This window comes from Stomoxys calcitrans, chromosome 4 (genome assembly GCF_963082655.1).
Source record: "Stomoxys calcitrans chromosome 4, idStoCalc2.1, whole genome shotgun sequence".
NCBI lineage: Eukaryota > Metazoa > Arthropoda > Insecta > Diptera > Muscidae > Stomoxys > Stomoxys calcitrans.
Window position 1 is genome coordinate 150,964,081 of NC_081555.1, and position 12,548 is coordinate 150,976,628.

At 36.0% G+C, this 12,548-nt stretch overlaps 1 protein-coding gene across 1 annotated transcript in view; it reads left to right on the forward strand.

Annotated features, from left to right (window-relative positions):
* The first annotated feature begins 1,381 nt into the window (after positions 1–1,381).
* LOC106083862 (protein yellow) overlaps positions 1,382–12,548 on the forward strand; it is a 55,961-nt gene continuing 44,794 nt past the window's right edge. The window contains exon 1 of the mRNA XM_013247139.2: positions 1,382–1,813. Within this exon, the coding sequence (XP_013102593.1) occupies positions 1,579–1,813 (235 nt within the window). The 5' untranslated portion in view covers positions 1,382–1,578. The remainder of the gene's footprint in view (positions 1,814–12,548) is intronic.

The window sequence follows — 12,548 nt, forward strand, 5'->3', positions numbered from 1 at the left end:
GTCGGTTCAGATTTGGTTATAGCTGCCTTTAGACCGATCTCTCGATATAAGATCTTGATCGCATAAATGACGGGTTCATTATCCAATTTCGTTGACACAGTGACTTACGTTAGGTTTTTCGACATATGTGTTTTATATGAACAGACCAATATTTTGTTCTACAAAATTGAACAGTAACATGTATTTATTAGAACACTCAATGTCCGTGCCGAATTTGGTCCAAATCGAACTATATTTCGATGTACCAAATTATGCATTTTTCACCGGATTATGATGAATGATGGCGCGGCCTTTTTACTTGTTTTATTTAATCTTTTAAGGTTATTAAAAAAAGTCTTCTCAAAGAGGTGTCGCACTCGGCTATAAAAAAAGAGACCCGCATCATTGTGCTTAAACTTTAATCGAAGAGTACACATTGATAAGTGAGAAGTTTGCCCCTTTTCCTTATATGGAGTGTAAAATGCAAAATTTGCCCATGAACATTCCACTAAGGAACAGGGGCAAGCTTTTCACTTATCGATGAGTGCAGTCCGATTCAAGTTTTAAGCTCAATGATAAGGGGCCTCCTTTTTATAGCCGAGTCCGAACGGCGAGCCGCAGTGCGACACCTCTTTGGAGAGAAGCTTTACATGGCATAGTACCCCACAAATGTTGCCAGCATTAGGAGGGAAAAACCATTGTTGAAAATTTTTTCTGATGGTCTCCCCAGGATTCGAACCCAGGCGTTCAGCATCATAGCGGACATGCTAACCTCTGTGCTACGGTGGCCTCCAGTTTATTGGAGTGTACAGGAGCCAATTTGCAGTTTGCAATCTTTTAAGATTAAATTTTCTAGTGTCCAAACATAATTATAAAATCTTTTTCATCTTAATTTAAAAATGTTTCATATTTTAAATCTACTTTGCAAAAGCTTGCACATAGTTTTATGTTTCTTTTAGACATGCGAAAATGTCTAAATTTTTAATTCTATGAAAGAGTTTTTCCAATAATGAATGTATTGCATATTAAACACTCACCAACACATGCTTACAGTCCACTATAGGCCATTTTCATCAATGTTAATAACAGAGAAGCTGAAACCGAATGTTAAACGTTATCAACACCCATGGTTAGCCGAACGAACGCATAGTCATATTTACACAGATATGCACGTTTACAGCAAGCACATATTCGTAAGCATTGAAAGCCAAAGACAAGCTGGCGCACATGCGCGCACACACAGCACTGGCAGCAGTGCGAATTGAAAGCATTTTGTTTCTTTAAACAAAAAGTGTCTCTCTAAGACGAAATGTTCAAAAACCCAACAACGACCAGGCCAGTCATAGACACAGACAAAAAAGTTTATATAAATCAGAGTTAAGGTAATACACAAAACAGTTGCGCGTTAAACGTTGCCTACATTCAAACCGTAACGGTTTTAATACCAAAAAAAGAAAAAAACTTCAAAAAAAAAAAAAAAACACATAATTCAAAAAGATTCACGGAAATATAAGGAGTTTCATGCACAAGGATTAAAGTGCTTTAACAAAAACAAAAGGATACAAATAAAGAGTAGTGAGAAAAAGTGTTTAAAAAAAAATGAAGTGTTTTTTGGTTGGTTTATTGACTTTTGTGCTGTGCGTTCAGTTCGGTTATGCCACCTACAAATTGCAAGAACGTTTTAATTGGAAGCAATTGGATTTTGCTTTCCCCAATGAAAATCTGAAACAGCAGGCTTTGGCAAGTGGTGATTATATACCGCAGAATGCTTTACCCGTTGGCGTGGAACATTGGCAAAATCGTTTATTCGTGACCGTACCTCGTTGGAGAGATGGTAAGTTTGGTTGTGGTTCAAGGACCTTCAGTGAATGAATGATAATTATAGTGAAGTTTTATCGAATACAAAAAAAAAATTTAACAAGTAAAGAAAAATTGTTGAATATAAAAAAAATCAAAGACAATAAAAAACAAATGGACACTGGATTTAAGAACAAAAAAAAAATATATATATTAACGTAGTAAATTGTGAAGGGTTTTATTAACATTTGTGGAACTGAGGAAGTGAATATATTGAAAAAACCACAAAGTATTAAGTGCATAGATCTTGCTATGTCAAAATATGGTTAACTAAATTCAAAAAGTGTGAGACCACTAAATTCAAATTAAATAGAAAAAAAATCAAATTAAAAATTTAATTTTTAAAAATAAAAAAAAAAAACAATTGGGAATATCAGAAAATCTTGAAATATAAATAACAACCAAAACATTAAGAATGTAAAAAAAATTATTCCAAAATGAAAAACATTATTTTGTGTGTTTGAAAAAGGTCGAAACTAATAAATTTAGTTCTTGATCACAGAAATAGTGCATAAGCCATGTTTTCTTTCTATAGGGTTGCCCAAAAAGTAATTGCGGATTTTTCATATAGTCGGCGTTGACAAATTTTTTCACAGCTTGTGACTCTGTAATTGCATTCCTTCTTCTGTCAGTTATCAGCTGTTACTTTTAGCTTGCTTTAGAAAAAAAGTGTAAAAAAAGTATATTTGAATTAAGTTCATTCTAAGTTTTATTAAAAATGCATTTACTTTCTTTTAAAAAATCCGCAATTACTTTTTGGGCAACCCAACAATTCATATAATAATTTCGCATTGAAAGTGCTTCAGAATTCAAAATGATCTGCTTTTTTGGGGTTTTGACTCGCTTCGAAGCTAACTTAGAATCTTTCCCCCAAATGGACACATAGATCAAACATGACTATATGCGACTCATATGAAAGTTATTTGAAAGAAGTATATGAGCTGTCATCTAAAACAGAGTAGAGAAAAAACTGTCATTCAAAATTTGAAGTTCGGCCTAGATCACTAGAAATATGTAGTGAATTCGGTTTACACATCCAAGTGACCCTTCTAGTCTTAAACAAATGTGTAAAGTATGAAGTAGGAATATAACAACCAATCTGAATCAAAACTAATATTATCTAACGCGGTGTGCTAGTGCACAGATGACCAAGACATTTTTGAATATGGATCCTTCTCGGACTTTTTGATTGATTTTTTAGTGCCTTTGGTATCATCATACTTTCAAACCCATAATATAAATATACTCGTACCGCATGGTACTCTACTACCAAACCCTACCAGACATTTGGTCTACATTTTCCTCTTGTTTTTTCGATAACAGATTTCGTTCTGATGTCGTGTCAAAGACTCCATATATTCTTCGTTTAAAATTCGGACAGATATCGGATCCGAATTCAAATGATTTTTCCTACTTTGGTGTAGATTTCTGAGCTTTTGGTTCACTAGGTATATTCTTGATCGTCATGAAATTTTAATTCGATCTAGAAATGTTCATTTGTCTGCCTGTCGAAAGCACATTTACTTTCGAGGAAGTAATGTTATGCACCTGAAATTTTGCATATCTATTTTTTATTAGTGTGGGTCTGTTAAGATTGTAAATGAATAAAATCGATTCTCGTTTAGATATAGCTCCCATATAATCCGATCTCCAGGCTATACTTCTTGGCCTTTAGAGAGCACAATTCCTATCAGGTTTGGCTAAAATGTTGCACGAGGACACTTTCTGTGAGCTCCAACAGATGTACGAAGTATGGTTCAATACTTGATACAGCTTCCATATAAACCGATCTCCCGGATATACTTCTTGAGCCTTTAGATCGCAATTCCTATCCGACTTGGCTGAAATTTTGCACGAGGAATTGTCCCATGACCTCCAACAGACTTACATAGTTTGGTTTCAATCTGTCCCAAACCTGAATAGCTCACATATAAACCGTTCTCCCGAATATACATCTTGAGCCTTTAGAGGGTGCAATTCTTATCCGGTTTTGCGCATTAAATACTACTACGATCTTCAACATTTTTCCAAAATATTGTTTGTACTATACTTTACTATCAAAAACCGTTCATTATATACCCATATTGCCTCATATTGTGGCTAACATATCCTGTTGGTGGTTTTTGGGGGTGCAGAAGAGCCCCAGAAACTTGGAACCAAATGTGTGTACCAGAGTCGTACCCTACTTTTCAATCATTGCACACATTTATGAGTTACTGCGTTTTTGAAAATAAAGTTTAAGTAGGGTAGGGTAAGTAGGCATACTGCCATAATTTTTTTTTTACCCTGCACCACTACTGTGGTACAGGAGCTTTATAACTAAATGGATTTGCTTGTAACAACCAGAGAAAAAAAGACCCAATGATAAGCATACGAATCGATTCAAAATCACTTTCTGATTCGATTTAATTAGGTGCGTCTGTCTGCTCGTCTAGTTATTCATGTTAATTTGTGTGCACATTACAGGTCGCAATTTTCATGTGTGTTTTTTGGCCTGTAGATGAAACCTATTCAAAACGAAACAAGTAAAAACGAAATTTGGATACCCACCACCATGGATAAATTATCCATCCTCTTTTACAAAAACTCCACTACCATATCTATAAGAACCTTAATCAGCAGTTCGGTCTATATCGCAGCTATATCTGAATATAAACCGATCTGAACCATATTTGAGTCGGATATTGGGAAGCTTTAATCAACTCACTATTTCAAATTTCAGCGAAATCGGATAATAACAGCGGTTTTATATGGGCTTTAGACCCTACATCAGCAGATCGGTCTATATGACAGCTATATCTAAATATGGTCCAATCAGAACCATAATTAAGTCAGATGTTGCGAGGCTTATTTAAAATTGTAGCGAAATCGGATAATAATTGCAGCAGTTATGAGCTTAAGACACTCAATCAGTAGATCGTTATACATTCCAGCTATATATGAATATTGTCCGATCTGGACATAATGGGAGGAGTAAAACAACTCACTATTTCAAATTTCAGCGATATCGGGTAATAAATGAAGTTTTTATATATATAGACAGATCTGAGCCATATTTGAGTTTGATATCGGGAAGCTTTAATCAACTTTTTATTTCAAATTTCAACGAAATCGACTTAGGACCCTAAGTCATTTTTAAGTCGGATATTGGGAGGTTTATTAACGGATCTCAAAACTTTGCACAACGCTTTTTCTTTAACTGGCACAATATCTCTGGATTTTGGCTCATATTTGGATATGGTTCTCATATATGTATTTTAGTCAGATTTGGACTAATATTTCAATAATGTGGACATTTGTTATCGATTCTCATGAAATTTGCCCAAAAGATTCCCCTATGACACCAGACATTGCTGTTGCATTTCATAGAATTCGGTTCAGATTTAGATATAGGTCCCATTTATATATATCACCCGCTATTCACCTTTTGAAACTTTATCAGAGATTTTCTCAACATGTTAACTATTTTTTTTATGACTTCGATGCGATCACATAGTAAGATCGCATGTATATATTCGTCCAATTTTGAGTAACACTACAATAATTTAGTCATTTGTTAAACGATCCTCACTAAATTTAATAAGGTTTCGCATATGGCTCTTGAAATCAGTGGTGATTTTCATGGGAATCGTTTTAGATTTGATCTAGGTCCTATATGTATGTGTCGCCCGATTTTTGATTTCACTTCTAGGCACTTTGCAATCGCATTTATCAAAAAATCTTCTAAAAATTTTGCACAAAGTTTTCATCTACAACTACCACAATGTAAAGGATTTTTCTCGGAATCTGTTCCGTATAAGATACAGTTCTCTTTTATATGTTCACCCGATTCTACGTATTTTAGATGAGAATCTTCATTTAAAATGCAAGCCAATTTTAATTTCAACGCTTAGCTTTCATACCCAATGTGGTGTAGGGTATGGAAAAGTCAGCTTTGTTCCACTTTATCGCGTCCTTACCTTTATCTGTTAAGTAACTATCGTAAGGAGCTACAAATGTTGGGAATGCAGTGTAGCCAAAATTGGGATCAAATGTATTCTGCAGTAATTCTCATATCATGTTATATTGTAGCTACATGTTCTTTGTTTAAGCACAGCTATGGAAGCTTGTTATTATCTTAACTATTCTAATTATTTAAACTGGACGTTCATAGTGCAGGCTTCTTATCCATTTGTCTTATTACTGTGTTTCGGTAGCTTTGTTTATAACTGGACAGTTGATTTTGTTAATTGTCATTCCAACAGGTCATAAATCATTTCAATTGAGATAAATTCTAAAGCAGTTGAATTGTTATTTATTTTACAGATACAATGACATATTATGAGAATGCCAAATGACAAATTGGTCTAATAATTTAAGATCTAAGAAAAACGAAATGTTCAAATTCCATGAAAGCTATGCTGAGTATAACGACTCTTAAGATCTAATCTTAAAGAATGGAGAGTTATTGATCTAAATAGATCTAAGTTAGCTGCTGGTGAAGCTTTCTAAATATTTCAAACAATTTCAAATTGTTTTGTCAGTGCTGAAAATCAATTATTTGTATTGAACACCCAAGCCGTCGCCTGATGCAGATACCTTCAATGCCCTTTGAAGAAAGTGATTTAAAAGTGGCCTTAGCTTAGAACTTTAAAAAATTAGTTGTGCTTAGGCTTAAACAAAGAAGCACTCACTATTAAAATAAATTACTTTGAAACAAGTAAGAGCGTGCTAAGTTAGGCAGGGCCGAAACTTATATACCCTCCACCATTAAAAGTATTTGTCGATTTTTTTTTACCATATATCACATTTTAGGCAAACAGGCAGTATAAAAGAAAAGAAAGCTTGTTGTTGTGCTTGTTGTGCGCTCTAAAAAACTATAAAGTAACCTCAAAAAAAAATTTAAGTTAGGATTTCCGTGCTACTTACAAAATCCTTAATTGTTTTCAATATTACTCCCCTAAGTTGGTTCATGTCTGATACTCCACTTAGTATCGGTATCTGTTGGACGCGAAAGCCGGACAATGACAAAGGAAATGCTCCAACCTCTCATCATCTTCCCCACATACCCTACACATGTTATCACTTGCCGCACCGATTTTACATAAGTCATTGTGTGAAATTTCAGCTAACTGGAGTAAGAATTGCGTCCTTTAGGGGCTCAAGAAGTAAAAAGGGGTGATCTGTTTATATGGGAGCTGTATCAGGCTATAGACCGCTACAGAACATATTTAACACGTATGTTGAAGGTCATGGGAGAAGCCGTTGTAAAAAATGTCAGCCAAATCTGAAAATAATTCCGCCTTAATAAGCTCAAGAAGTCAAGATCCCCGAACGGTTTATATGACAGCTGTACCAGGTTATGAACCGATTTGAACCATATTTGGCACAGTTGTTGGAAGTCATAACGAAAAACGTCATGCAAAATTTCATCCAAATCGGATAAGAATTGCGCTCTGTAGTGGCTAAAGAATCCAAGATTCAAGATTATATGGCAGCTAATTCGGGTTATGGACCGATTTAAACCAAACTAAGCACGGAAGACAAAACGGAACACGTCGTGCAAAATATCAGCCAAATCCGATAAGAATTGCTCCCACAAGTGGATGAAGAAGTCAAGATTCAGGATTATGGACCGATTTGTACCGTACTTAGCTAAGTTATTGGAAGTCATAACAAAACACGTAGTACAAAATTTCAACCGAATCCGATAAAAATTGCGTCCTCTATAGGCTCAAGACGTCAGAATCCCCGATCGGTTTGTATGACAGCTATATCAGATTATTGACCGATTTCAACCATACTTGGCGCAGTTCTTGGAAGTCATAGAAAAACACTTCATGCGCCCTCTAGTTGCTCAAGAAGTCAAGATCCATGATCGGTTTATATGGCAGCTATATTAAAATATGGACTTATATGGTTTTACAATCCCAACTGACCTATACTAATATGAAGTATTTGTGTAAAATTTCAATCGGCTAGCTTCACTCCTTCGAAAGTTAGCGTGCTTTCGATAGACAGATGGATTGAAGAACGGACATAAGGCCCTGCAACATTATTCTTCAATTTGGCTCAGTTCGGTCCAGAGTTGGATATAGCTGCCATTTAGATCGATCTCTCGGTATAAGGTTTTAGGCCCATAAAAGGCGCATTTATTGTCCGATTTCGCCAAAAATTGGGACAGTGAGTCTCTTCGACAACTTTCTGCATATTGGCTCAGATCGGTCTAGATTTGGATATAGCTGCCATATAGACCGATCTCTCGATTTTAAGTATTGGGGCCGATTTCGCCGAAATTTGGGACAGTGAGTTTTGTTGGGCCCTTCGACAGCCATTCTTCAATTTGACCCAGATCGGTTCAGATTTGGATATACCTGCCATATAGACCGAACTCTCGATTTAATTTGGGTCCATAAAAGACGACCGAACTTAGCACGCTTTTACTTGTTTTTTTTTTTGTTTTTTGTTTTTTTTTTTTTTTTGTCAATACACACTCAGTTTACAAAGTCCTGTTACACACTCAGTTTACAAAGTCCTGTTACAAATTGCTAATTAATCTGAAATATTTTGATATTTGGATATTTATCACTAATTAAGTTGTCTAACACTGTGGACGTCTTGTTCACATGCTGAAGGCATTATTTACACTTAATAAAGAGGTAGTTTAATAAATTGTAAAAAAGACAAAAAATTAAAACAAGTTTAGATTGAATACAAAAAATTAAATTTATGTCATAAATCCTATTTGTAACATCTCGATGCGGGGCAAGTGTTGAAATAATCGATGATGACAACGACCACGACATTCAATTTAACTTCCATTAAAATTAATTACATTTTCATTGCAACTGGAGTGAGTAGGGGAGCAATAAATAGATGCAATGTCCACCATAATGGGTAGTGGCATAAACTTGTTGGATGCAAATCAAAATATTTGTTTATAGCCATGGTAATTGAGTAATTTATCTACTGGCTGGTGCTGCTGGCGGAATAGAGGATAGTCATTTCATCCAGTTTTACTTTTTTTTTTGGAAAATGTTTTTCTATCGTTGGTAGTGCGAGTGGGTTTCAGACAAACCTGTATCCTTTAAAATACGCCAAGGCCATTGGGTACGGAGAAATGGGGCTTTGCGACATTGTATTTCTCGTGATGTTGATTATCAATATTGTGGATAGTTTTCTAGACAAAAAAAAAAAAAGTTTATACAAGCCTCTGAAAATGATGAAGTATCTTTAATGCCATTGGTGACAGTTATTGGCATGTTTTGAAGTTTTAAGCAACTTAAATAAATCACAGATAAACACGAAGCGTAATGACAAGGATTGAATACATTGAGCCTTCAGTCATAAAATGACGGATGATGTCGATTAAATGCCATGAATCAATCCGTGGGGGAGACACATGGGAAACGTATGGATTAAGAAACTTTGTAACTGTTTTTATACTAAACACCAAACGATGGAGGGTATAATAATTTAGTCTGCAATACACCGAAATAGTCATTACTTTAGAGCATTTAAATGATCGTTTCAAAACAATTGAGGTATATCGATCGTCCGTCCGAATTTTTTGATCACTCTTTAAAAATTTGTTGACCTTTTTACGGGTCACATATTGTTTAGTTAGCCCCAGTGTTTCTTCTTGAGGTTTATTTTTGCGATAGGCACAATTGGTGTGATTAATACTGGGTTGCCCAAAAAGTAATTGCGGATTTTTTAAAAGAAAGTAAATGCATTTTTAATAAAACTTAGAATGAACTTTAATCAAATATACTTTTTTACACTTTTTTTCTAAAGCAAGCTAAAAGTAACAGCTGATAACTGACAGAAGAAAGAATGCAATTACAGAGTCTCAAGCCGTTGAAAAATTTGACAACGCCGACTATATGAAAAATCCAATTACTTTTTGGGCAACCCAATACTTCCCGGTCGGCCCAAATGTCAGCTACCAAGATACTCAAACACCACTTTTTTTGGGTTTTGGGTTGCTTCAATCAGCCATAATATCCAATTTAAAGTTTTGTTTTGGGAATAACACCCAAATTTGGTTACCAGACAAGCCATGTTTAGGTTAGGTTAGGTTGAAAGAGGGTGCAGATATTAATCTGCCCCATGCCACTATGGACATACACCTAAGCCAGTAATCGGCTTGCTGGCCGCTCTAAAACCTATAAAGTAACCTCTAAAAAGAAAATTTTAAGTTAGTAATTCCATGCTACTCACAAAATCCTTACTTGTTTTCAATACCACTCCCCTAAGTTGGTTCATGTCTGATATTGTGTCTCCACCTAAGTACCGATATCTGTAAGACGCGTAAACCGGGCAATGACAAAGGAAATGCTCCAACGTCTCATCATCTTCCCCGCATGCCCTACACATGCTATCACTTGCCGCACCGATTTTACATAAGTGAGCTTGTAGTCCTATGTGTCCCGTTATGATACCAATAGCTATACTGACCTCCTTCTTGCTTCCTTCCAGTAATAACTTCGTTTTCTCACAATCTGGATCCCCCGTTGGATTTTCGCCGTCCTAGCGACCGTTTCGCTGTTCCACAATTTGCATGCGCATTCGTCGACCACTCTCTTAACTTCGACAGCGTCGACCCGAAAGACTTCGGGTTAGCCAAGTTTATTGATGGCAGTCCTCTGGCCTTCACCGCCAAATCGTCTTTCCTTTCATTTCCCCTTACTCCGTTACGGCCCGGCACCCAAACGATGCGGATTTTGCCATACTCAGAGAAGGCGTTAATCTCCTTCTTACACTGCAAGAGTGTTGGTGACCTTACCGTCCTGGTTGTTATTGCCCTTATGGCAATTTTACTGTCGGAAAAGATGTTCACACTCGACGACGTCGTCGTGTTAGCACCACACCACTTTACGCATTCTGTGATCGCCCGGATCTTTGCCTGCAGGACCGTATTATGGTCAGGCAGTCTAAAACAGATGTCAGTCCCTGGGTTGTCAATGTAAGCCCCCAGGCCCACTTTGCCCTCTAGCTGTGATCCATCCGTGTAACATGATCTTCCAGATGACAATACTAGGGTTCTGTTAAACAAAGACAGTGCCGATGGCAGCAGTGCCTCGAACTCGGAATTCAAGGTTCATCTCACGTATCCGATCGGAAACCTCTTCCCTTCCTTCCAGTTTTCCTACTGCTGCTCCCATCCTCAAGCCACATTTGGTTATCCGAAAGAACAATCCCCCACGTTCTAAGATGGTAGTCGAATAACTTAGAAATAACTTCAACTTCCCCATTAAACATACCTCGTATCTCACGTTTTCCTCTCTCAAAACTTTTTATGCAACCGATTATGTGTTTCTGTGTTTGGTTTATGTGACGAAAAAAAAAATTCAAATAATCCTCTTATGCAATTGTACATTTTAACAGGTTTGCATGCAAAAGTGGTTGATGTAAAGATGAAAAACAAAAGAAAAGTCTCTCATTATCCAAACAATAACAAGGATTTCATTATGCCACAAAAAGAAAGGAAACAAAATCATTCAACACATTCATTTCAAGCAGACACAGGATCTCAATTACACTGAAACTTGAGGCAATGGACTTAATTTCCCAGATTATCACAACTACTTCCTCAATTTGTTACATCAGTTGCAAAACTACAGTAAACAAATTGTTAGATTCAAATAGAAACAGGAATATTTGAAAACAGAAATCATTGGTGCTGATGTACATTCAACGATCCAATTAGTTTCTTGCATTTTCCACACAGTCATAGAAATAACTACTTGTAATTAACTATCATACAGCCATACAAAGTTTCAAAATGATAGCACCCATAAGTGATGGTATTAACTTAAGTGCGTGTATTCATAACAACAAACTGTCAAAATTTAAACGATATCAATTTGGACTCGTAAAAAAGCCACTCTTCATCATGAACCACTCTTATCTCAATTATAACAACAGACAGACATATAAGTACCACTTTTGGCAGTTTATGAAAAATTGCCTTGCAATTAACAAAAGCATATTTACAAATGCCACAAAAATGTTAATAAACTCAAATATATTTAGAAATTGTTTCGTGTACAATAGCGTGATTGATTACTGGTTATAGAAATAAAATAAAAACATTTTTTCTTTACCCAACACCATAGGAAGGATGTACACTAATCTAGTCATTCCATTTGAAACACTTCATAATATTGATCTGCAACCTCATAAGATATATATATTCTTGATCATATTGACACTCTAGGATGGCCTAGCCATGTCCGTCCGTCTGTCGAAATCACCAAAATGGTATATCAAATAAAAATACCCGCTTAAAATTTTTGACAAATACTTCTTGTTGATATAGGTTTGGAGATTGAAAATAGGTCATATGGGTTCAGATTTGGATATGGTTAGGTTAGGTTAGATTGAAAGGAGGGTGCAGATATTAATCCGCCCCATGCTATTATAAGCCAGAAATCGGCTTTTAGTGCGCTCTAAATACACAACAAGTAAAAAGGCGTTAAGTTCGGCCGGGCCAAACTTTGGATACCCACCACTTCGGGTATATATGTAAACCACCTTTCGTCAAAATCCGGTGAAAATTGCATACCTTCTGTCTTATGAATGCCCCTTTATTGGGGTCATGACTTTAAATCGAGATATCGGTCTATATGGCAGCTATATTCAAATCTTCATCGATCTATACCAAATTGCAGAAATATGTGGAGGGGCTTAACTTAACTCTCTGTCCCAACTTTCGGCAACATCTGACA